General features: G+C 41.4%; 10 protein-coding genes and 2 non-coding genes across 12 annotated transcripts; 6 read left to right on the forward strand and 6 right to left on the reverse strand.

Moving 5' to 3' along the window:
* Positions 1 to 144: 144 nt before the first annotated feature.
* Positions 145 to 777, reverse strand: NAM8 (Nam8p; the record flags this gene model as incomplete). Its single annotated transcript, XM_018878650.1, has 1 exon — positions 145 to 777. The coding sequence occupies one exon, from the start codon at positions 775 to 777 to the stop codon at positions 145 to 147; it is 633 nt and encodes a 210-aa protein (XP_018735932.1).
* Positions 778 to 929: 152 nt separating this feature from the next.
* Positions 930 to 2,267, forward strand: SPP1 (Spp1p; the record flags this gene model as incomplete). Its single annotated transcript, XM_018878651.1, has 1 exon — positions 930 to 2,267. One exon carries the CDS (start codon positions 930 to 932, stop codon positions 2,265 to 2,267), a length of 1,338 nt encoding a protein of 445 aa, XP_018735933.1.
* A 169-nt stretch (positions 2,268 to 2,436) lies between these two features.
* HAT2 (Hat2p) lies at positions 2,437 to 4,422 on the reverse strand (the record flags this gene model as incomplete). Its single annotated transcript, XM_018878652.1, has 2 exons — positions 2,437 to 3,603; positions 4,417 to 4,422. 2 exons carry the CDS (start codon positions 4,420 to 4,422, stop codon positions 2,437 to 2,439), a joined length of 1,173 nt encoding a protein of 390 aa, XP_018735934.1.
* A 1,582-nt stretch (positions 4,423 to 6,004) lies between these two features.
* AWJ20_1749 (uncharacterized protein) lies at positions 6,005 to 6,952 on the reverse strand (the record flags this gene model as incomplete). Its single annotated transcript, XM_018878653.1, has 1 exon — positions 6,005 to 6,952. One exon carries the CDS (start codon positions 6,950 to 6,952, stop codon positions 6,005 to 6,007), a length of 948 nt encoding a protein of 315 aa, XP_018735935.1.
* Positions 6,953 to 8,547: 1,595 nt separating this feature from the next.
* On the forward strand, positions 8,548 to 10,518 carry AWJ20_1750 (uncharacterized protein; the record flags this gene model as incomplete). Its single annotated transcript, XM_018878655.1, has 1 exon — positions 8,548 to 10,518. The coding sequence occupies one exon, from the start codon at positions 8,548 to 8,550 to the stop codon at positions 10,516 to 10,518; it is 1,971 nt and encodes a 656-aa protein (XP_018735936.1).
* A 1,420-nt stretch (positions 10,519 to 11,938) lies between these two features.
* RNA1 (Rna1p) lies at positions 11,939 to 13,126 on the reverse strand (the record flags this gene model as incomplete). The annotated part of the gene is made up of 1 exon (XM_018878656.1): positions 11,939 to 13,126. The coding sequence occupies one exon, from the start codon at positions 13,124 to 13,126 to the stop codon at positions 11,939 to 11,941; it is 1,188 nt and encodes a 395-aa protein (XP_018735937.1).
* A 781-nt stretch (positions 13,127 to 13,907) lies between these two features.
* Positions 13,908 to 14,648, forward strand: AHA1 (Aha1p; the record flags this gene model as incomplete). The annotated part of the gene is made up of 1 exon (XM_018878657.1): positions 13,908 to 14,648. One exon carries the CDS (start codon positions 13,908 to 13,910, stop codon positions 14,646 to 14,648), a length of 741 nt encoding a protein of 246 aa, XP_018735938.1.
* A 161-nt stretch (positions 14,649 to 14,809) lies between these two features.
* On the reverse strand, positions 14,810 to 16,792 carry VPS72 (putative vacuolar protein sorting protein; the record flags this gene model as incomplete). Its single annotated transcript, XM_018878658.1, has 1 exon — positions 14,810 to 16,792. One exon carries the CDS (start codon positions 16,790 to 16,792, stop codon positions 14,810 to 14,812), a length of 1,983 nt encoding a protein of 660 aa, XP_018735939.1.
* Positions 16,793 to 20,343: 3,551 nt separating this feature from the next.
* AWJ20_1754 lies at positions 20,344 to 20,440 on the forward strand (the record flags this gene model as incomplete). The annotated part of the gene is made up of 1 exon: positions 20,344 to 20,440. It is a non-coding gene; the product is annotated as a tRNA-Lys (tRNA).
* A 69-nt stretch (positions 20,441 to 20,509) lies between these two features.
* AWJ20_1755 lies at positions 20,510 to 20,606 on the forward strand (the record flags this gene model as incomplete). Its single annotated transcript has 1 exon — positions 20,510 to 20,606. It is a non-coding gene; the product is annotated as a tRNA-Lys (tRNA).
* Positions 20,607 to 20,854: 248 nt separating this feature from the next.
* WRS1 (tryptophan--tRNA ligase WRS1) lies at positions 20,855 to 22,138 on the forward strand (the record flags this gene model as incomplete). Its single annotated transcript, XM_018878659.1, has 1 exon — positions 20,855 to 22,138. One exon carries the CDS (start codon positions 20,855 to 20,857, stop codon positions 22,136 to 22,138), a length of 1,284 nt encoding a protein of 427 aa, XP_018735940.1.
* Positions 22,139 to 22,255: 117 nt separating this feature from the next.
* RIB3 (3,4-dihydroxy-2-butanone-4-phosphate synthase RIB3) lies at positions 22,256 to 22,873 on the reverse strand (the record flags this gene model as incomplete). Its single annotated transcript, XM_018878660.1, has 1 exon — positions 22,256 to 22,873. One exon carries the CDS (start codon positions 22,871 to 22,873, stop codon positions 22,256 to 22,258), a length of 618 nt encoding a protein of 205 aa, XP_018735941.1.
* Between the last annotated feature and the right edge of the window lie 846 nt (positions 22,874 to 23,719).

The raw sequence follows: 23,719 nt of genomic DNA on the forward strand, positions 1-23,719 counted from the left end.
GCTCTATTATGCCTTCTATTATTACATATTATTATTATATTATTATTATATTATTGTCAATCTTTTGATCGGTTTAGGATGAGAATAAATAAAATTTTCGATTTTTGGCACTGTGTTGTGCCGAGCAGGCCGTAGGCGGTTACATCACTTTCGATCATAGGGCTTAGACCGTGCTTTGACTTTCGTCGGTTGTAATTCTGTATTCGCTCGCCGAAGCTGGATGGGTCGAAGACCTATGTATTTACCGTTCATTTCCTTAAAGGCCCTGAAGTAGTCATCTGCGTCTTTAAACGCAACAAATCCATATCCCTTATTCTTCCCAGTCCGGTGATCCATGACAACTTTACATTTAGACATTGTAGGGTACTTCTTGAAGCCTTGTATAAGATTTGAATCTGTTACCCCTGGTGATAGATTGCCAACAAATAAGCGAAAGTGGGTCGGATCCCATTCGAGCAAGCTGGAATCTTCCCAAGTTTTACCTCCGCCGGTTCGCTTAACTGTGACTCGGCTCTTGGCAGACTCGTTCGCTGCTGGTTGCGATGTCTGAGATATCAACTGTCTGCTGTTGTCTTGTCTTATAGCGTAAACAGACTGTTGGAGGGCTGCAGCCCTTTGAAACTCCTCATCAGTCAATGGTCCAGTACCTGGAAGTTGGAGTTCAGGCCCTTTAAGTGCTGATGGAGGGGGGGTGACTGATAATTGTCTTGGAGGTGGTGGGCGGCGACTCTTCTTCTGTTGGAGCTTTAGCTTGAAATTTTCAGCAGCTCTAGACATGGTTGTAAAGGAGGCCAAGAGGTTTGGATTTAACCTAGAAGGATCTCCGCTGCTCTTTCATTAAGCCATGAAGCGGCTCACGCCCCGCAATATGCGGATCGTTCGCCTGTCTGAGACCCAAATTTACTATCTTTTGACCCCCTAGGCAGACCATGGAGATAAGCAAAATGCTAATAGATCCTGAAGAGGATCCAACAGTGCCGCTGGGTGATAATTCACCGTCACTCTCAACCGACCTATTAGATACTCGCAGAACATTCAGCGACGCGAAAGTTCCATCTGAGATGACAGCTGAGATGACAACAGCTATTTCGACTTCCATGATACAAGGGCAGCCGATCTCAACCCCACAAGATGAGAAAATTTCTGTATCAAGTATACCAGGTTCCAATCTTGATGAAAAGGAGTTTGCAAGTGGTATAATTAGTGCAAAGATTGATAATGGTGGCAAGACCTATGAGAATGATACAGATAAAGATATCGAGATGACATCTCTCGCTGGCAATTTGACAACAGAAGATACGAAAAAGAAAGTTGTTAGGAAGCCACGGGGCCCATATAGGAAGAGACAGCCCAAAACAGAGATTCAGCGCTCGTCATCTCCAAAGTTAGCAGGCTCGGTTACTTACACGGAAAGCTCCGATGAGGAGTCGACAGTCTATTGTATATGCCGTACAGGAGACGATGGTAGATGGATGATAGGATGTGATTTTTGCGATGACTGGTTTCATGGTGACTGTATCAATATGGATACAGTTAAAGCCAAATTAGTTATGAAGTTTGCCTGTCCACTCTGTCAAGAAAAGGGCTATCGTCCCACATGGCGACGTAAATGTCGTTTGCCAGGGTGTTATAACCTTCCATTCGTAAGCCCCGAGAGTGAATCAATATCCAAATATTGTTCTCGAGAACATGGACTATTCTTTATAAAGAGTAGAATAAACAAACTGGTGGGTATATCTTCTCCAGAGATGTCCACATTGGTGAAAGCCATACCTGATGTAAAATCGTTCCATGCTCTGGGCACGGAATTGCCAGGTGTTCCAGATGAGGAAATTCAATCTAAACTGGACCAAAAATTAATATCACAGATTCAACTGGAGAAATCTCAAGTTGAACTTCGGCTGTCGTATTTTGAATCTCGTAAAAAGTACATTAAAATGGCCAAAGATAGAGCCAAGCGAATTAGTGAAGAGATAGCTCAAGAGCAGGGGGTGAAAAAGCGCGACATATGTGGTATGGATGAATTATTTATTAACGAAAACCATGAAATTATTAAGCAACGAGCGGGTCTGGAGTTTTTACCTGGACGACAAGGAATATGCCTTAACGAAAAACGTAAGTGCCTTAAGCATAATGGCTGGGCAGCAATTGTTCTCGATGAGGCTCTTCTTCAGGAGAGACAGTCTCAAGCGAAGCTCGAGGAACTGAACATACGACTGAATGATCTTTATTACCAAGCCAAGATTGCCATGTTGGAGGCACAATGAACTGCTAATATTTCGAGTTCCGTGAATCTCCTATGAAACGAAACGATATGAACAGAGCTATTTATGCCTTCGACTCGACCAAAGCGAGAGTCCGGGGCCCCACCCAGATACCGAGAGATTTATGCAGACAAAAATAAAATAAAATAAAATAATATAAAGTAAAATACATCTAATCTTCCTCGTTAGCCTGCTCTTCTTCCTCTTCAAGAGGTTTGTCAGCAATAGCACCAGCGACTTTCCAAACTTGTACCACATTATCTTCTGAGGCTGAAGCAATTACCCACGGGAGTTCAGGATGCCAGGAAAAGTCAGATATCTTATTCGTATGGCCGCCATGTATGAACAGTAGTTCGGGCGGGCCCTCATTTAGCTCCTGCGACGAAAGCTCCACTTCAGAAAGACTGAGATCCCAGATATTTACACGACGATCATAGCCAGCAGAAGCAAGTACAGAAGAGTCATGTGGAGACCATTCGACGCCAGATACTTCTGATGAATGTCCCTCAAGCTTGCTGAGAGGCTGCGAACCCTTTCTCAAATCCCATATACCAACTTGCCCGTCCGATGATGCTGTAGCAAAAATGTGTTCATGAAAGGGATTGAAATCTAGCCCATTAATAGCCCCTTTGTGGCATTCTTCAAAAGCAAAGACTGACGACCGCAAAGATCTGGTGTCGAAAATACGGATGCTTTGGTCCTCCCCCGCAACACCAAATACTGTCGGTAGTTTTGGAGACCAGCTCACGTCATTTACAATAGCATCAAAGGTGGTGATAACTTCAATTGGCTTGACAATGGCACCTTCACCTTCTTCCCCACTTTTACTTATATCCCAAATAGCCACTGTCTTATCTTCAGAGCCAGTTACCAACTTTCCACTATCGAAAGGGGACCACGACAGGCCCCAGCCTTCACTAGTATGATGTTTGAGCCGTAGATAGGGTCTACTAATATGGTCTTCAGACCGCTCTGGTAATCTATGTCTATCGAATATCAAAGTGTCACCGGAAGGTGATAATGTAGCAATGACATTGGGGCTCTTAGGAGAATAACGAGCCTTGTTCACCTCTCCTTCATGGTCAATTTTCTGAATTACGTCCACTTTGTTTAGAATAGTTCCCTGTGTACCGTTGTAATCACTCTTGGGGATATCCACTTTAGCGACCTCGACGAAGTCATGATCATTTTGTGATGTATGGGTGCCCAAAAGAAGGCTCGATGTTGTGAAAAAGTCACTTTGTGATGTTTCTGGGAGCCATTGTACAGTAAGAGTGGGCCATTCTAGTGCTCTTGTGACCAGTACGTCATATAGAAAGGGAGACTGCTTCTTCCAAATCTTGTATTCTAGAACCTAGTTAGCGCTGATTATGATAAGTGATCTTAGCCACTAAATTTCCAGACATGCCCCTTGCTACGTGCCATTTGAATTTTAGAGGCTAAACACCAAGCTGCCTAAAGAGCACTCTTCGCTAGTGACTTACCCTCGTTTGCAATCTTTTCGTTGTCCTGGCTCTCCTGCTTCAAGCGCGCCTCCTCATTTAGCTCTGGCTCGCGTTAGTATCTGCAACTGAGAATCAATTACTCCTGTCGTCCCATGTATAATGGTCTACTCACCGCTATTAGACTCTACCCCTGGCATTGTTGTTATCAAGGTCGCCCGTTGCTCACCTTTAGTAGTCCTAATTACTGATGGAAATCGCACAGTTAAGTTCGCGAACTTAACTGCACACCTCTTAGGGTTATGGCTATTCACCGCTTTTAGTAATGCTTTTCGGGCCGCAAAATCACAATCGCCGTTAAACCGTAACTCACAATAATTGAAACCAGGATTCACTTTGGCTTTTCAACTCTTGATAAGTAATGGTGAGATTCTAATATTTTCCAGGACTCAAACTAGATAGGCAACAGAAATTGGACCAACATTTATACGTAGTTTACAAGAACATGGGCACATAACTAGAGCTTTAAATTCCTTGAACGATTGGATTGTCTTCGAGACACCAAACACTATACGTTGCCTTGATATAAAATATCGCGATAGTTCTTTGAAATCTAAATACAGATCCTAGAGACTCTGTATACGTGCTTATCTTATCTTCAGGTACAAATGTCATATTACTCACTAATCGTGCATGAGTCCATACCATACATACATTTACGGGGGTGATTGACTGATAGTACCGTTATTAATCTCTATTGTCCTATGTTATATAATTAGGTAGAATTTATTTTTACTACTAGAAGAATAACTCAAGATATACAGTGAATTGCTTGATCCCTTTCAAGCTTGTACGAATATTAGTTGGCATATAATGCTATAGACACAATCTATCTCATTCAAAATAATCACTCAATGCAAACAACAAAACTCCACTCTCTACTTGATGACTATCGGCTCATGCTCAGAACTTTACGGTACCCAACCCTCGTCTACATTATAATCCAAAGTTTCCTATTTAGGAAATTTGAGTCACAATGCATGCTAGCAAGTACGCCCGTATTATGCAAGTGATTTTCCACTCACAGCCAAAGGACTCGAAGAGTATCACTAAACCTGCGAACATAGTACTCAAGTAGTGTACCTTAGTATCTCCGTCGACAGAACCAAAGTATACAACAAATCAAGATGGTACGTTTAAATCAGGAATGGGTAATAGATATTAGAAAGTATATGTCATGATTGTAGTGAATGTTGATACGAGGATTGAAAGAAGAATTTTCGAGTAATATTGCGAAGTAACTGGCCGTCCACGATGTACTGCTTCCAGGATCTTTCGAAAATGAATAATTAGAGGATATTAGACAGACGTTTTGCAATGTGGCACAATTTTCGTGGACATCCTATTTATTTTTAATCGAATTATAAAGGTACTGCGGTTGAAGTTTAGAGTCGAAGTTATCAAAACTACAAGGAGAGCAACATATTCAAAAATTAAACGATAAGCGCAGCTCGCAAGTCAAATATGCCAACCAGCAATCTCTTGTTTACTACCAATTTTCTTGATCTCATACTATTCTAATATCTGTTACCATAGCGCATACAAAGGCCCTAAAAAGACTAACATTATAATTAGAGTGAGGCTGTTACTATCAGAACCAGAAAGTTCATCAGAAACCCCCTTTTGGGACGTCGTCAATTTGTTATTGACGTTCTCCACCCCAACAGAGCTAACGTCTCCAAGGACGAACTCCGTGAGAAGCTCGCTACTATCTACAAGACCGAAAAGGATGCTGTTTCTGTCTTCGGATTCCGCACTCAATATGGTGGTGGTAAGTCCACTGGTTTCGGTTTGATCTACGACTCTGCTGAGGCCCTTAAGAAGTTTGAGCCTCGTTACCGTCTTGTTAGATACGGTTTTGCCGAGAAGATCGAGAAGGTTTCCAAGATCCAAAGAGCCCAAAAGAAGAACCGTGGTCTTAAGGTCAGAGGTACTGGCAAGAGACAAGCCAAGAGAACCAGAGGAGACTAAATATAATAATTCTTGTGTTATAATTCGTCTTGTGCATGTAATTATTATTGTCTAAAAAATGAAAAACTGAATGACTCTTAAGCTTCAAGACTGTGCCTCCGGCGTTTTACTGTTAATGTTTTTTTACAACTCAGTCCAGGCTGGCTATAAAGACCCACCATTAGAAGCTTGGCTAAGCCATACTTCGATTATGAAAGGGGATATCAGCTCAAATGTCTATGCTAAACTTGGAAATTAGATATATAGATAAAATATATGAAAAGGACATTAATGCTTCTCAGAGTACGAAACTGGAGCGGGTTCAAAAGCCTTGTATGATACTTGAAGACTTGAGAGCCATGATAAAGCAATGTACAAAATAGTGAGGAAAAGAACAGAAACGAGAGAGCCCATCCATACACCAGGGGAGAAGAACTGGTAGTCGTGAAACAGTGAGGTATATGAAGCAGATGCGTGAGTTACAGTCAGTTTAGTAGCATCGCTGTTGTTAACTTCACTAGTTTTAGTACTCTCTTCAAGCACATCCTCAACGCTGACCGATATCTTCGGATTCTGTTGAGATGAATCGCTGAAAATCAAGTTTTCAGGTTGGACTTCACCACTATAGATGACAACAAAATTGGGTGAAGGCAAAGTCGAAATAATGGAGTAAATAATGTTATCAGTGTCTCTAACTACCTTGGCGCGAATATCTTTGTCATAGGATTCAATAGGCATCTCCAATTCGTAAAGTCTGGGAGTGGCATCGACATGAATATTGGCGTCGACAGATCCTGTATCGCCATCAACACGAACGACTTCAACAGGACAAGTATTGGTAATATAATTCGACACCAGGAACTGGGTCAGATAAGGAACGTTTTTATCAGAATACAATGACTCGAACTTCTTAGTGTACTTAGCATTATTAGCTAGGTCTGCCAAGTGTGGCATATTGGAGATTGACAAGTCGGAGTCCTGGGCATTGTACTGTTTGACAACAATATATGTATCATACGAACAAGATTTAACCAACCCCTCTACACCTTCCACAACACTAACCAATGACCACGACTTGGGTGTTTCGAGACCAGAGAACTCCGACTGATGCGTGGAAGAAGGCCCTCTAGTGTTGGATATGACAATGAATGGCACCGTATTTTGAAAGGCAGATGCCAATCCACTCAATGTGCCAATAGAGGCTAGAAGCGTTGGAACCAACACTTTAGGTAACATCTATATTTGTCCTTGGATCGATATTCTGCTATTTGCAAAAGCTTGTACTAATAGGTTCGAGCTTTGATGCCCTCGGGGTTCCTGCTCTTGTCCAATCGTACCTCCCACTATCGACATTGGCTCCTTAGACGATTCATGTGGTTAGGGCAAATACATTCAAGTTACCCGGCTGTCATCATTCACGTGATCTGGATAGTTTGGCTATGTAGAAAGGACAATTTCTATAGTAAATAGCTGGGTAAACTTGACGTAATTGACTTCCTCTTGTCCAATTTCATAGAATGGTTTCATTAACTACTGCGATCGAAGGGTATATCCTGAGCCACTGGGTACCTCTTGAGGGTACCATAATATTGGCCGCTATTGATGGGTGTTCTTATATTGGATAGGGGAATTTCAGTATGGACCACTTTGGGAAAAGCTGAGCTGTGTAAAATTTTAATTTCATGGGAGCTACAAGCTCGAACTTCAACCTTTCCCCCTGTTTTTGTTCTGAAAATAGGGGCTTATTGGTCGTCTGGCGATCAGGGACGTCGATCAAGTGTTCCTGCACCGCTTTCTACTTAATACTTGTACAATCAGGTGTCGATGGTTAGTTGTAGGTACACTTTAAGTTTGTAGTTTGGTTTAAAGCCAACATTAAATCTTGAAGAAGCTTTCTTCAAAATATAGTTTGAGTGGAAACTATGCGAAAAAAAGGGTGGGCCGCTACCATTATTATGATAACCAAACTTCGGTGGTGCACCAGATCCACTCTTGGAGCTTATCTGCATGCCTAAGCCATTATCTTACTTGCTTTTTTTTCTTTTCCGACTGTTGTTCTTATAAAATTCTTTCAACTTCATTTACCTTGATATATATATTGTTGGCCTTGTGAAAGATAGAAGATCTATTAGTTGTCTTACGATAACGGCTCTGCTAACTGACAACTACGATGCGCTGAAATAGTCAGCCGTATGTGGAGAAATAGTGTTTAAGCGTGATAAATAAAACTAGTGATTAATGCCTTCCCCTGTGCCGTTTGGTTGCCGTCCGCCTGTGTTTTGGTTCCCAGTTCTTATTCTTTGTCCAGTATCGGTATACTCTCAAAATTATTTTTGACAAAGATTCTACCCTACATAGGACAGATATTATCTAATAATTCCATCATACATTATCAGGATATAATTATCACATTTTTTATTGGTCTCGGCCGTTAGATTCACCCCCAATCTGCATAGTCACCCCCACCACGTCATTGTCCTGCGCAGTATCCGGTAATGTCAACAACTGGTGAAGTGATATAAGTAGGAGTAATTCGTTAAATTTGTGAAACGAAAGCTAGATTGGAATTTGCTTGAAGTGGAATTTAGTTTACTCGATTATTATTTGCTTGGAATTTTAAAATATTGTCTTGTTTTTATAGAGGGACGAAGCATTGCTTCATAGAACCAATTAGATTCGGCCACCAACAGTTATCTTTAGAGGCCCTTTCAGTTATTATTTCTTCTTTACCTTCTGGTTTCTCCTTTCTTTCTATTTTGTTTCTTTGAGCTATTTGTTTTTACTTGACATTTGGTTGACCATAGTTTTCAGACATCTACTAATGGAACCTCATGACTGGTGATAATACGAGTCCAAAAAAGTCCAAGACTAGTGGAAATGGGATTAAAAAACAACTACCTTTAAAAAAAGGTAAACCCAGAGGTATTAGGCGGGATCGTGATTGTTTTACATGTCGTCATAGAGGAGTCAAGTGTGACTTAAATAGGCCATCATGTGCACAATGTGTTGATGCAAATATTCGTTGTGAGGGCTACCCTGCAAGACTTATTTGGAGCACCCCTGTAGAGCACCATTTGGTGGGTCACCAAAAGAATAAGAATACTCTAAGTGGCACTAGTAATTCAGTCGTTTCAGTGAATCCGACTGCCGGCTCGGATGCCCTCGCAAATGATGGAAGCCTGGCTGCTCTTAACGCAAGAGGTGACAGTAGTCGCACCTTTAACATTCTCAAAACTCATAGCTTGCCTTCAAACAATATCAGTGATTCACATACTCAGCTCTCATATAACTATGCATTTGGATCAGTTGCAGTTAAACATGAATCCAATCCATCAATCTCTCCTCCTTCTGCGGTACAAGTATCACACACATGGGACAGAAGTTTAACAGTGCCAGACCCACAACAGTCATCTCAAGCAACTACATATTCAACGGGTGTTAATAGCACTGGTAATTCTCGTGGTTCAGAACCATCCGCTATGCATGTCACTAATCTTCAAGGAACTGCTACTTCTACAAATGATTCAAATGCGGTCGATAATAATGACCCTGGAGAATCATTTTCTTACACATTTCCAACTACTTCCCCACATCTTGATAAATCATTCTTGCCGGGCATTTCATTTTCATTTAAAAAAGAGGCTGACTCTTTTGACCATTTGGAACTGGCACCAGATCATACCCCTACGGCTACTGCTACAACAACCCCTACAACAAGCACTACACCCACATCTACACCTACCCCTGGACCAAATGATAAAAATGACGATAATGAAAAAAGTAATGAAGACGAAGACGAAGTGGATCCTATGAGAATCTCCAACTTTTTATGGGGAATCAAAGCAATTCTGACGGCATTTAATCATGCTCGGCAGACAAATACCAGTGTCAATTCTCACAAGGGTCTTGTCAAATCAGAGACATTATCTACTATATGGAAATTTGTATCATCATGTCTTGATTACACCAACAAGAATAACCCTGATGCTGAACTTAATACTCTTCAAATAAGGGCCAACGCAATAGAGGAACTGCAAACTTTCATAAACAATGGGGTTATCGAAGCTATATTTTCCATTCTTGCATTCACCTATTTCGATGTGTGCCAAGGCTCCTTTGGAAACTGGCATCGCCATTTGCAAGGTGCTCGGTCATTACTAGATCTGCACTGTACAAACAAACAAGAATTGCTGGAACTTTTCACAAATACTCCAGGTCTTCAACATGCAGTTACACTACTCAATTGGTACGATGTTACAGGCGTGATAGCCACCCAAGACCGCCCGTTTATTTTTGAGAGTTGGCACCGAGAGGCAATTGATGATAAGTTCTTTTCTCTGGTTGGTTGCCCAAGAAATATTTTCCGTCTGATTCCAGAAATTTATAAAGATTCTAGAAGTTTGCCCGAAGCGGTGTCGATGGCACTCAATGAAGTTCTTCTGGTTGATCACGCTGAGAATTCTTACATTGATCGTGCTGGAAATGCGTGGAAATATGCTTCCTTACTGATGGCTCTCGAGCGGTGCCCTTCCACGCGAAGCTATTCAACTTCAATGGAAACGCTTCGAGAGAAAGTCATTGAAAGTATTGCTGCCATCCCGTTTGATACGGCCTTGTCACAGCACATTGCCGTGATAGTGTATATGACAGCGAGGAAAGTTTCGAAAGACGAGCATCGTGATATCATTCGCAGGTACTGGAATTTTTGGTCGTCGGAAAGGTTTCCACTTTATGCTGATGCGCTTTGGCAGTGCGAGCAATGGTGGGCAAACTCTACTGACACGACTCCAAATTCTTCCTAACATACTGCCATCTTTATTAGAAAAATACTATCTGCATTATAATATTATATAACTTACTTATTATGGATTTTTTCGATAGCATTTATTGCGGCGTGCACAATGTCATAACTGATGCATATGCAGGGTCCACGATGGCGATGGACATCTATAAACCAAGATCTCATCACATTAACTTTCACGAGACAATCTGCAAACATGAATTTCAATTTTAGTGCTGTTTCACTGTTATATTTGGGAATACTATGGATTGCATATTATTTTTTTATGGCACCCATTGGCCGACTGCTCCCAACTATGGCACGGGAACGGGCTTACTTTGTATACCTACAACACTTCTGGAATGTTGTTGCTGATTTTCAGGTGAGTGGAATTTTCTCAAGCAGATACGATTGAACTAGAAGCTAACTACTATTAAGAGACAGTCCTTCTCTATCCACGTTTATGGTGATCAAATCAGATTTGCAGAAGCAGCTGTTGTAATTTGTAGGTTAACGGTTGGAGTAGGAGCACTCTATCAGTATCTAACCACCCAGCTAATCACAGCTCTATTAGTGACTATATTTTATTAGGAACCCTGGCCAGAAGCTATGGATTGAATGCGAGATGTCATTTTTTTCAGTGGGCCAGCTGCTTTCGAATACCCCACCCATTGGTCCTCTTCCGGAAATACACTTTGGGTCCGAATTGGAGTCTGAAGCCAGCAAGAGTCTCTAGATTAATCACATCTGTTACTAATTCAGGGGAACCATGTAAGTTAAAGACCACATCACTTATTGTTCTCACGATAGCTAACACTCAACAGTATGGTTCGCAATCTTTCCGGAGGTTGAAACCAGCAGCATGTCAAAAGTCAGAAGACATTCAGAGAGTCTAAAGGAGAACGGTGCCAAATCACTAGAAAATTTGCTTTATCCCCGCTTTCTAGGCTTCGCGTCATCGTTGCCCTTTCTAAGAAAGTCTGGGGTACCTTACATTTACGATATTACAATCACATATTATTTGCGGAAAACAATTAACGACAAAGATCACAGTTCAATCGTAAAATGGGTTGAGCAGGTTCCGACGTTCTGGGATTATTTGTTTACTGACAAACCAGCGGAAAACATTCGGGCCGATGTATTTGTGCACAAGTTTGATATGAGGGTTATTCCTAAGAGAAAGCGAAAAGTAGACAAATGGCTTGAAAGACGATGGTACGAAAAAGACAAGAGGATTGGCTATAATAGAAAATTAATGCAGAATGCAAAGATATCAGGAGACACAGCAAGATATGAAGGAAATTTTAATTGGTACGATAGCTGTGCTATTTCCTAAAATACCTGCCAACAACGTTGGATGCTCAATTATTTATTTTTCATTATCATCAGTAGAATTACATACAAATGTCTATCGAATTATAAACGGTTCATACTATGCATTATTAGATAGTCGTCTTTTCGATCTTGGCGGCAAGGTCATCGACTTCGTCGCTCTTTTCAGGGGCAACGTTTTCTTCCTCTTCTTCTTCTGCATCCTTGACAATATCCTCGAAACCACTCTCATTCTCATCTTCTTCCTCATCTTCATCATCTGTAAGCTCTTCCATGTCGTCCAACTCATCAATTTCACCAAATCCACGGTCTTCAAAAATTTTAGTGATGCTATCAACAGCCTCATGATCCTCAGAAAATCTGTTACCATTAATTTCAAGAGTCTTCAGATTGGGCAACTTCTTGGCAATTGCTTCACTGAGCAAATTAATACCATTGGATTCGATTTCATTGTATTGGAGTTTCAAAATCTCTAAATTGGGGAGCTCTTCGCCATCAACGATGGTCTGAGCAAAAATTTCACCGCCACGAGCTGACAGTAAACAGTCGCTAATACCTAACTCTTTGAGTTTTTTCCAATTGTGGAAAACTTTACTAAGTGCACGAGCGCCTCTTTCAGTCAAAGTGTTATCCTGTAGATCGAGCTTTTCTAATTCTGGAGACTTAGCGAGTCCATTCAAAAACAAATGCTCTAAACCTTCCTGACGAATACCATTCTGATATAATCGTATTTCTTGGATAGATCCATGTGCAGCTAGGAATGATGCCCAAGCCTCCATAGAACCGTTTTCCAAACGGTTACGACCACACAAAACAGTCTTCAGGGTAGGGCTGCCGTTGGCTTTTTTCACCTCAGCAAGCTTTTCCAATGCATTGGCGACTCTAGATCCAGCCAATGGGCCAAATCCATTATTCGATAAAAGTAAATGCTCCAAAGGACTGTGTTTAGCTAAGAATGATTCCAAAGGATCGATAGTGGCAATGCCAAATGCGTTATCGGAGAGATCAATGGTATGTAACTTTGGGCAGTTCAACAATGCAACAAGGATATCATCCAGGGAATCAGGGATTTCACTTCGGATTCTACCAGTAAAAATATCAGATAAATTAGCGACCTCCAGGTCTTTTTTGGATGCAAGGCTCTTAGCGAGGGCTTCACAAGCTCCTTTACCATAAGAGTTACCAGTAAAATTTACTTCCCTGATATTTTCAAGCTGATCCAGCTTCTCCAAATAGGGTCTGATATCTGCCTCAGTATCAAACTTCTTCCCTTGAACTTCAATAGAAAACGACGACATGGTACCTGCTGCTAACAAATGGAGATGATTTGTTTACTTATTAAAAATATTATATAAAGTTCTTTCTTGCATATGAACACAAAACAACTGTTTTCAGGAGAATCGTGAGCCTCATGCGCCGCTTCTAACCCGCGTCGTCTATTGTTCTCTTCTAGGTTAACAATATATAAATAATTAAATAAAAAAACTTATATGTATAAATATATATATAGAAAAGGTTTCTTCGGGATATGGTATGCAATTATATCCTGTGACAGCACCTTTTCTTGATACCTGTCTGACAAGCTTATCGACTTAGTTGGACTCACCCTTCACCGATGTTTCTCGATTGTTCCAAATATCACCCTAACCTCCGTCTCATAGATGTTATATAGGCTGCCGCTAAATCCTAGGCTAGGTAGTGACAATATTAATCCGACTCCGTAGTTCATACCAAGGGAAACAGCACCGCTCCTCGAATTTAACAGAGAATTAAAATGGTTCTTCACAATCCTAATAACTGGTAGGTTCTATAGTTTATTTATATCAGGGATCTTGGCTTGTTTTGAATTGAGAGCCTCAAGTTAATTGGGATCATGGACTGGACTAACTGAGTAGGCACTGGGTTGACAAAAACTGCATTTACTGGTCTAGAGACTACTTCAGCGAGAAGCTAGTCGGTGTCTCTGCTGAGTCCTCTGATGGAAAGACCAAAGTGCAAATTACTGAGCTTAAGAGCCTCGAAGGCGACGTGGATGTTTCTCAAAGGAAGGGAAAAGTCATCAGCTTGTTTGATCTTAAGATGGAATTGACTTACAAAGGTTCCACAACTGATGAGGAGAATGTAACAGGCCAAATTAGCATTCCTGAGATTGCATACGACACAGAAGAAGACGAGTACACCTTCTCCATTACCATCAACAATGACAAGTCGTCAAAAGAGCCTGTCAAAGCTCTCATCCGTAAACAAATTGTACCCAAACTTCGCTCTCTACTTGGAAGATTTGGTCCAGACTTGATTGAAACTCACGGAAAGGATATTCAACATCCAGATAGCTCGTTGTCTGCCTCTTCCTCTCAAGCTACTAGTGGATCTGCTACTCCCAAGGAACCAAAGTCTGTTGTTGGTACTTCAGCTTATAACACCACTTCATTACACTTTGAACCTGTTTTTAATGCAGATTCTAATCAAATTTATAATGCTTTGACGAACCCTGAAATGGTTGCCGCTTGGACTCGCTCGAAACCTGACATAGCTCCAGTTGAAGGATCTGATTATTCGCTATTTGGTGGTAATATCACAGGTAAGATCCTTAAGCTAAGAGAAAATGAATCAATTGAGCAAACTTGGCGCTTGAGAGACTGGAAGGATGGACACTTTGCTAAAATGAACCTTAACTTCAAGACTCAAGCGGGAGAGACTACTGTGAAGGTTGACTGGTCTGGAATTCCTGTTGGTCAAGAAGAGGTAGTCGAGAAAAATTTTGAGGAGTACTATGTCAAATCCATTAAACTGACTTTCGGATTCGGAGCCGTCCTATGAGTATATAATGAATTATTCAGGATAGACAATAAAAGTAATATTTATCGCGATAGATGTTGAATTTTGTGGGTAGGGGTATTTACCATTTGCGTAAGTAATACCCCACTGAATAAAACTTGTAACAGTCTCTACAAATAAATATTAAAATAAATAACAAATTACTAGCCTGAAAATCCTTCTGGTACGCCATTGGCATGGCGTTGACTATCTCGCAGTCCTGTGTATAAACCTCCAAATTCGCAATTCCATGTCAAAAATCCTCTCTTAACAAGACTAAGGATTTTGTATGCCTCCATACTTGAGTATGGGATGGATGTTTGTGGATCCATGTATTTGGATGGAAGGCCCGTTACTGCACATGGACCCCGATGCTTAGGAGGATGGGGTCTGGTGAGAGAAGCTGGTCCAAAAAGAATGACTTTCGTTTTAGTGTCACTGAGATCAGTTGATTCTGGGAAATTAACTAAACTGATAGTGTTTTTTGAACGTATTGAATAAGGACCCTGTAACTTCAAAATCTTCGGCACATCAACATCTTCAGGTTCTTCATTCTCATCCTCAATTTTAACCCTAACTTCATCACTCTCAACATCAGTCTTTGAGTCTTCCTTTATATCTTTGTCGGTTTGGAGCTTCTCGTTAGACTCTTGTCCTGACGCTTCGAAAGTAATTGGCTCTGATTCCTTAGAGTCGTCTTGTTGTCCGGTCAATCCCAAGCTACCCACGTCTTTAGAATCTTGCATCAGGATATCCTTAGACTGTTCAACTGTCTCAAGACTGGGGTCAGCTTCCAAGTCTTTCTCCACATCTACGATTTCTACCTTGGACTTGACGTGGCTAGGCTGGTTCTCAATAATCCGAGGTTGAGGTTCAGAAGGATTCTTATCCGATGCATCAATATTTCCGTCTAATACAGAATCAGATGTCCTATATATAAATTGTACTTTTGATTTATCATGATTTTGAACAACTTCCATTCTATCATCCATTGGCTCGGTGACGCTACCTCCATCAATTCCTGTACCCGATCCTTCACTTTGATCTGCGGTTCCTGAGCCCATGACTCCGTCATCTCCTTTATCCTTCTTAGCGGTATAATCACTAGCTTTATGCTCGTCCGTCGTGTCACTGTTTAAGTTGTCGCCTTTCAAATTTTCCTCGTCCTTCCGTTCAAGTTTACAATCTTCGCTGATAACCTGGATTGCCTTTTCCTTTCCCATATCATGAAATACAGTAATTGGTGCCCGGCGGTTAAATATTCGTTTAGGGGGGATCAGCTTTGTTGCGCTAATATATCGAATGAACGATTTCATTGGAACTCGTTTGGCAAGCATTGCAGCCCTTCGTCTTTGTTTTCTCTCCTCTTCTTGGGCAAAAAAATAATTCAAAGAAGCCGTGTTCTTCTCCTCAGTAATTTTCGCTTCAGCTAACTTTTCTTCTTGTGTCATTTTTCGAACCTTTTTCACCACTGGAGCAACATAATTAGCTTTACGAGCCTCCTGTTCTTGAAGCCGTTCAATGATATCTTGCTTATTTCGAACGGTCGCTTCACGTTTCGAAACTCTTCGATGTGTTGCTAGTAGATTTTCACTCAATGGCGCAAACTGTTTCTTGAGCTTCGGCGCCTTCTGAACAGTGTGCGCTTTAGGTTGTTTGAATGTCGGTAATTGGAGCATTTTCTTCTGTTTCAGTTTTTGCTGTTGGCGCTTTTCTTCGCGATTTCTCCTTTGGAGTTCTTTTTCACCCTCATCTTCATCTGAGTCACCACCCTCAATAGAGCTGTCATCAGAATCACTGAAATTAGAATCATCTGCGTCGCCGTCTACTTCATCATGCGATCTCTTGTTTTTCATATGCCTATCTTGACTCTGCGATCCATTCAAAGCTGCTTCATCAACATCTACAGTATCACCTAAGCCTTCATTACCGCTGTCATCTTCTCCTTCATCATCTTCTCCGTCTTCCCCATCGTCTTCATCCTCTTTAATTTCAAACTCCTGGTCATCTTCAAACTCCATAAAGATATTCTCCTCATCTTCCAAAGGCTCTTCAGCCTCTAGCAGTGATCTCAGCCGGTTTCCGGCATTGGAACGTCTTGCACGCGTCGCAATTATGCTATCTTCAACAGATAGCTCCTCCTCCATAGTTGGCGTGGGCAAGAGTTTGGGTGTAGAACTTATTCAACTTCACTGCAATATCTCGCCAGGGGCAATATCTGCTAGTTATTCAACTGTCATCGGGGAATACATAATGAACCGCCAACGTGCATACTATATTTTAGATTTTAGTATTCAAATATCCGTATGATTCTTTCAACAGATCAATTAGGAATAGACTACTGCTTAGCTCTCTGTGTGTTTCTTTATTTTTTTTTTTTGTACTTGGCTTGCCTTTGAAATTGCTTCACCCGGCGACTCTATTGCTGCATCAACAAGCAAGGTAATGGTGTCAACGAGGTTCTCAATTACTGATAGTTGAGTAATCCTATTACTGGACCTGAGAATACTTTGCGCATTTCTTCGCAAAAATAAATAATTATACTCTAACTTGGCTTGCAGGGATAATAAATAAAATTAATCCCTGCTACATGATGAAGATGCATGCAACTAAAATGGGTACTTTTATACTAGCTCTGTAGTTTCTGCTTATACGTAGCTTCTGTTAGTCATCGAGAAGCTCGAAAGTTCCTACTAACTCACCCTGGGTATCCTCATATATCTTTCTCATTTTTCCAGCTCAAAGCAATGCATGCTGTCGGAAATATGGCCAATTGAGTGCAGCTACTGCTGTTGATACCGCTGGTGCTGCTCCCTCTGTTACGCAGGCTAGCGGATCTGGTGTTAAACTCATTGGCTTCTATCTACGTGGTCATTTTTGCGAAGCACGTTCATTATCAACCAATATTTACAAATTTCAGAAAATACGACAAAGTCCCGAGAATCTTTGATAAGGGTTAGGTTCTACCCCTGATTTATATTAAGAAAGAATCTACTATCATCATATCTGCGCCTAGAATTGTCTTTATTTGAAATTGGTAACTCCAGTTTCAGCAACTATTCAGCAATCCCAAATTCTTATTACTCATGTATTATTTATTTTAGATATAACTTCACAATTTTACCCCGCATCCCTGAGTGTGGACTCCGCCGGGTCATCGAGTAGTCTTCTTGTCTCATTATTAGGCCTTCTTTTTGGCCTGCTGCTTGAGCTTCTCCTTCTTCGCTGACTGTAAGAGTACATTGCCAACAAAACTCCCAACGACAAATAGACCAACCAAAATAAGAATCACGGGTATGCGAACAGCCCATTCCCTGGGAGGGAACAGAGAATATAAGAAATGGGGTTCGTCTACAAATGGCTATACCGGCATGTTAAAACCTGGCTTCTCCCTAGTTACTTGTATATGGGGCCAATTAACCCCAATCAGACGAATTCTGGTCTCAGAATACTGAACAAATACTTACCAAAACAAACGTCCATGATGTATAGTATACAAATACGACAGTAGCAACTGTCAACATTGTCAATCCAACCAAGAAATCAAGTGACTGTAGTCAACGTTAGGATTGTGGTCTCGTCAAACTCTACAGACCCGTGACGTTCGTGATAATGATAGGGCCATTTGGCAGTTATCACTAACTCCCGGTTCTATTTGCCTCGACTCTATCTTTGCCTAATAAGGGTGACCCATCCTGCCTGTGTGAAAAAGTCATAAGTCGCTTTGGTGCAGAGTATTAAGCTACAATAATCACAAAGAGCTAGAATCCTTGCAGCGCTATCAATTGAATGGTCGGTAGAACAGTACCTGATATGATGTACTTCGTACTTACCATACTGAATCCGACTCTGTTAATTGGTTTCCGAACCACTATCTCAATAAGAAGCTCGCTTATATTGCAACGCGTGTTCATGGGCGCCAGCTTTCATGATCTGGCAATCCCTGCCCATACGTCATGTGATTACTGGATGATATCTACGCACCCTAGCCCACATGGTCGAGACTGCTATAGTACTTGGCTGACCGAAACCCGATGACTGAAAGCAATCTTGGTGCTGAAAAAAAATCACAATCAATTGTTGGCCTAGAAAAATAATGACCACCCAGTGTGGGATAATGTGCCGCAAAGTTGTAGTTAGTGCAAATCCAAGCGGATTCCTGGCTCCTCTATTCCGTCCTCGGAAATCGGGGGGAGAGGAGAGGAAGCGGCGTGAGCGGCGACCAATTATGACGTGCGACAGGCACTAGAGATTGCGGCAAATGTCTCTTGTGTAAGCAATGATGCATATTGCCTACATATAATATTCGAATATAAGTAAACAATCCTCGCTTAGTTCATTGTCTAGCGAATTCTTGGAAGTTGCTTGAAAATCTTGGTATAGTGTCTTGCTCTCGATATTTTAGGATAATTGGAAACAAAATGGCTCTCTCAATTGCTCGCAATTCTCTTCGTCGTGCTGCGCTTCCTAAAGTAGCTACTTTTTCAACTGTCTTCGCTCGTGGTAAAGCGACCCTCCCCGACCTTGACTATGACTTCGGCGCTTTGGAACCTTTCATTTCTGGGCAAATTAATGAGGTATGTTTATGGCTTGTTGAGTGGGTCTGGTTTGCGTTTTATATTAATTTTTTATGTGCCCAGCTTAGCACTTTCTAACCCTGCTATAGCTTCATTATACCAAGCACCATCAAACATATGTGAACTCTTACAATGCCGCCATCGAGAAGCTCTCCCAGGCCGAGAAGGATGGTGACATCAAAGCACAGATTGAATTGGGACCAGTTATTAACTTCCATGGTGGTGGCCATATTAATCACTCTTTGTTCTGGAAGAATTTAGCCCCCCAGTCTGCTGGTGGTGGTGAGCCCCCAGCAGCTGGTAGTCCTTTGGCAAACGCAATTGAGCATAACTTTGGCTCTCTTGATAGTTTGATTGGCAATGTCAATGGTAAGCTCGCTGGCATCCAAGGATCTGGCTGGGCTTGGATCGTCAAGAATAAGGAGAATGGTGCTTTAGAGACTATCACCAAAGCTAACCAGGATCCTGTTACTGGACCTTATATTCCAATTGTCGGTATTGACGCTTGGGAGCACGCCTATTATTTGCAATATAATAATGTCAAGGCTGACTATTTCAAGGCTATTTGGAATGTCATTAACTGGAAGGAGGCTGAGCGTCGTTTTGGTGCTTGAGTCCTTCTGATGCTTGGATATTATGTGTAACTAGATATCTTCAGTCATTAGCATCTGGTATATAATGATTTAAATGGATAGTAAACAATAAATCCTGTTGCACATTGTTCCTACAGCGAAATATGCATGTCATATCTAAACCACATAATATAATTAATTGGTATAGTGGTCCTTTTTTTTTTTTTTGTTCAATCTTCATTTTTTCTCTAAGCAACAATATCAACAAATAAAAATACGAAAGTCACTGAAAAACAACAAAACCAGGGACCATAGAATCCAAAAAGACAATATCTGCAAACCGAGCCCCACAGCAAGAGATATGGGGCATGAGCGGCGACTATACTTTCAAAATAAGAAGCTGGTATAGAGATTTAAGATCGGAGATGAAAATTTGCAAGTATAGCAGAGTGAGTCCTGTAGGTAGCGATTGAAAAAGAAAACGGACGAAACCTTCAAAACTACAATGGTTAGTTCATTAGAGTCCAACAATATCGGAGTTCAACAATCGCCTTGCTAGCTCAATCGGTAGAGCGTGTGACTCTTAATAGCTCTGATAGAGATAAAAGTCATCACAAGGTTGTGGGTTCGACCCCCACGTAGGGCTTATTTTTTGTTTCGAAGGTTTACGTGCATTTACTGCCTTAGGTAATCAAGGTAAGACGGATGTTCGACCGCCTTGCTAGCTCAATCGGTAGAGCGTGTGACTCTTAATAGCTCTGATAGAGATAAAAGTCATCACAAGGTTGTGGGTTCGACCCCCACGTAGGGCTTATTTTTTGAAGAATGGCACTTTTTTTTCTCCCATGAAGTCAATAAAAAACGCCATGAGAAGAACTTAAAATGGTCATAATAACCGGCAGATACATGAAAAGGAAGCATGATGCACCTTCCCCTCCTGTAACCCCTTAGCTGTAGTATAGATACTCTCGGCACAACCCATACCCTAAACTGATGACTGAGATCCGGAATTTTTCAGATATTGAACACAACCAGACCCAAAGTGAGATTGTGAGTGATAATGTCGACACCAGCTGAATTGGCCAACAATGTGGAGCAAATATCTCTGAAAGAGGAACAAGCTCAAAAAATCACTCCCTGGGAAGTCGAAGGAGCGGTTGTGGATGGAGAATCCCAAGGAGTTGATTATGACAAGATTATCAAAGAATTTGGTACAACTCCGCTGACATCCGAAACTTTAGAAAGATTCGAGAAGCTGACAGGTCACAAGCCTCATAGGCTACTTAGAAGAGGTACATTTTTCACAGATCGTGATCTCAGTATTATTATGGATAGATATGAGCAAGGAAAGCCGTTCTTTTTATATACTGGCCGTGGCCCCTCAAGTGACAGCATGCATTTGGGCCATATGATCCCATTCGTGTTTACCAAATGGTTACAAGAAGTTTTTGACGTTGCTTTAGTCGTTGAAATGACAGACGATGAGAAGTTTTTATTTAAGCAAAACCTCACCATCAAAGATACCAAGGGCTTTTACATGGAGAATGCCAAGGATATTATTGCCGTGGGATTCAAGCCTGAGAAGACGTTCATCTTTTCTGATCTCGACTATATGGGAGGACCCTTTTACGAAAATGTTGTCAAAGTCTCCAGACAAATAACAACTACTACTGCTAGAGCTGTGTTTGGATTCAAGGATTCAGATAGTATTGGCCGAGTTCACTTTGCATCCATCCAGATTGCATCTGCCTTTAGTAACTCGTATCCACACATTTTTGGCACTCGTGCTGATATTCCCTGTTTGATTCCATGTGCAATTGACCAAGACCCTTATTTCCGGGTCTCTAGAGATGTTGCTGCTAAGCTCAAGTATCCCAAACCCGCTAGTCTGTATGCGAAGTTCTTTCCCGCTTTACAAGGACCATCCTCGAAAATGTCTGCCTCTAACGAGGCCTCAGCTATCTTCATGACAGACACAGCGAAACAGGTTGCCAAGAAAATTAACAAACATGCATTCTCTGGTGGCCGTGCCACTCTCGAAGAGCATCGTGAACTTGGTGGTAACCCTGATGTTGATGTCGCCTTCCAGTACATTTCTTTTTTCCTTGAGGATGATGACGAATTGAACCGCATCGCAACAGACTACCGTGCAGGAAAGATTCTTTCTGGGGAGATGAAAGCCCAGGCAATTAAACTTTTGCAAGAATTCCTTGCTGAGTTTCAGGAGAGACGTAGTAAAGTCACTGACGAGGATGTTCGCTTCTACGCTGACACAACTAGAAAGTATGAATATATTCCGGACAAGGTTAGACAAGCGGCGTCACCTACCACCTCGTCTGCTTAATAAATATCTGTAGTTTTATAGTCTAATACAGAATGAACTGCTCACCACTGGAAATCGGTGATACCTTAATACAGGTTGAGATTTAATTAATTCATTTATTTCTATTTACAAGATAGGTTACGAGGATGCAGATTTCAAATGTTCCACCAAAGCATCAATGGTAATGATCTTCATATTATGTTCCTTAGCGAATTTGAGACAGTCATCCCTCCGAGCCATAAGACCATCTTCATCACGAACAATTTCGCAGATAACGCCCGCTGGTTCAAATCCTGCAAGCCTGGACAGGTCGACAGCGGCTTCAGTATGTCCTCGGCGAGCAAGAACACCTCCATCCACAGCACGTAATGGTAATAAATGACCAGGTTTAAGGAAATCGTCGGCCTTAGTAGTGGGATCAGCCAATTTTCGAGCAGTAAGTGCTCTATCATGAGCTGAAATACCAGTAGTAGTACCCTCTGCAAAATCAACACTAACAGTATAGGCAGTACCATGACGGTCAGATCTGTCCGCAAGCATCAATGGTAGTTCTAACCTATCAGCAATCTCTTTACTGACGGGCGCACAAACATATCCAGACGAGTATCTGACAAGGAATGCCATTTTTTCAGTAGTGACTTGGGACGCAGCGATAATTAGATCACCTTCGTTTTCTCGACTTTCGTCATCAAGGACAACTAAAAACTGTCCTTCCTTATAAGCCTTAATGGCATCAGGTATGGAATCGAAAGACATTATTCGATACTAAATTTAAAATGTCTACCAGGTCCTTTATTGATCTTGGGAATGCTAGCTTACTCACTTAAACAGGAGATGTGGGATAGCGCGGCGTTGGTCAGTAGTGGCAGATGCAAGGCTATATGATGATGAGCTGGAAAACCGCTCGATGCACGCTAGGTAGTCAATCAATTTGTCAGATAGCTGGTGATATCGATATAAACAAATGTTTTTAGGATGATTCTATCTTTTAGTGAGCAGGAATGACTTTAATTTATAAATCTTTTGATTCTTCCTACTAGTACGTTAATGGGAGGTAAGTGTTTTGAGGAGTCTAGGCCAATGATAATCGAGGGTGCCAATTTAACTTGAGAGTAGGTTTTGTCCAAGGAAATGTATGCTGCACTGCAACCTTCTTTCACAACAAACTCTAGTATGTCCTATAATCTTAAAAATAAAATTGGAGCTAGTTATATGGTATTAAAAGAAATAGAAAATGTGCCCCATATATGGCTCTTCTCGGAGTCCCGCTAATGAGTAATATTGGAACGGTGTCGAGCAGATGCACGCATAAATGTGTGACGATCCTTTAGTAATATTTATTCATGGTTATATCACATATGCACGCAAAACGGTCTCGGGGCTTGCTAATGTAACAGAGACAGCTACGATTAGTCATGATGCTATTATCACTGTGGGCCCGTTGAATCCCTGTCCCACAAATAAAGGCTTTCTCCCTCGATGCAGAGCACTGCCTGTCCTGTATTTTTGTTTTGCAGGCACAGACGCGAGTGATGAGCAGTGGAACCAGCATGACGAAAAAAATTGAGTGCTATAGTGGGACTGCCCGGAATACGTATGTCA

This window comes from Sugiyamaella lignohabitans, chromosome A (assembly GCF_001640025.1).
Source record: "Sugiyamaella lignohabitans strain CBS 10342 chromosome A, complete sequence".
Taxonomy (NCBI): domain Eukaryota; kingdom Fungi; phylum Ascomycota; class Dipodascomycetes; order Dipodascales; family Trichomonascaceae; genus Sugiyamaella; species Sugiyamaella lignohabitans.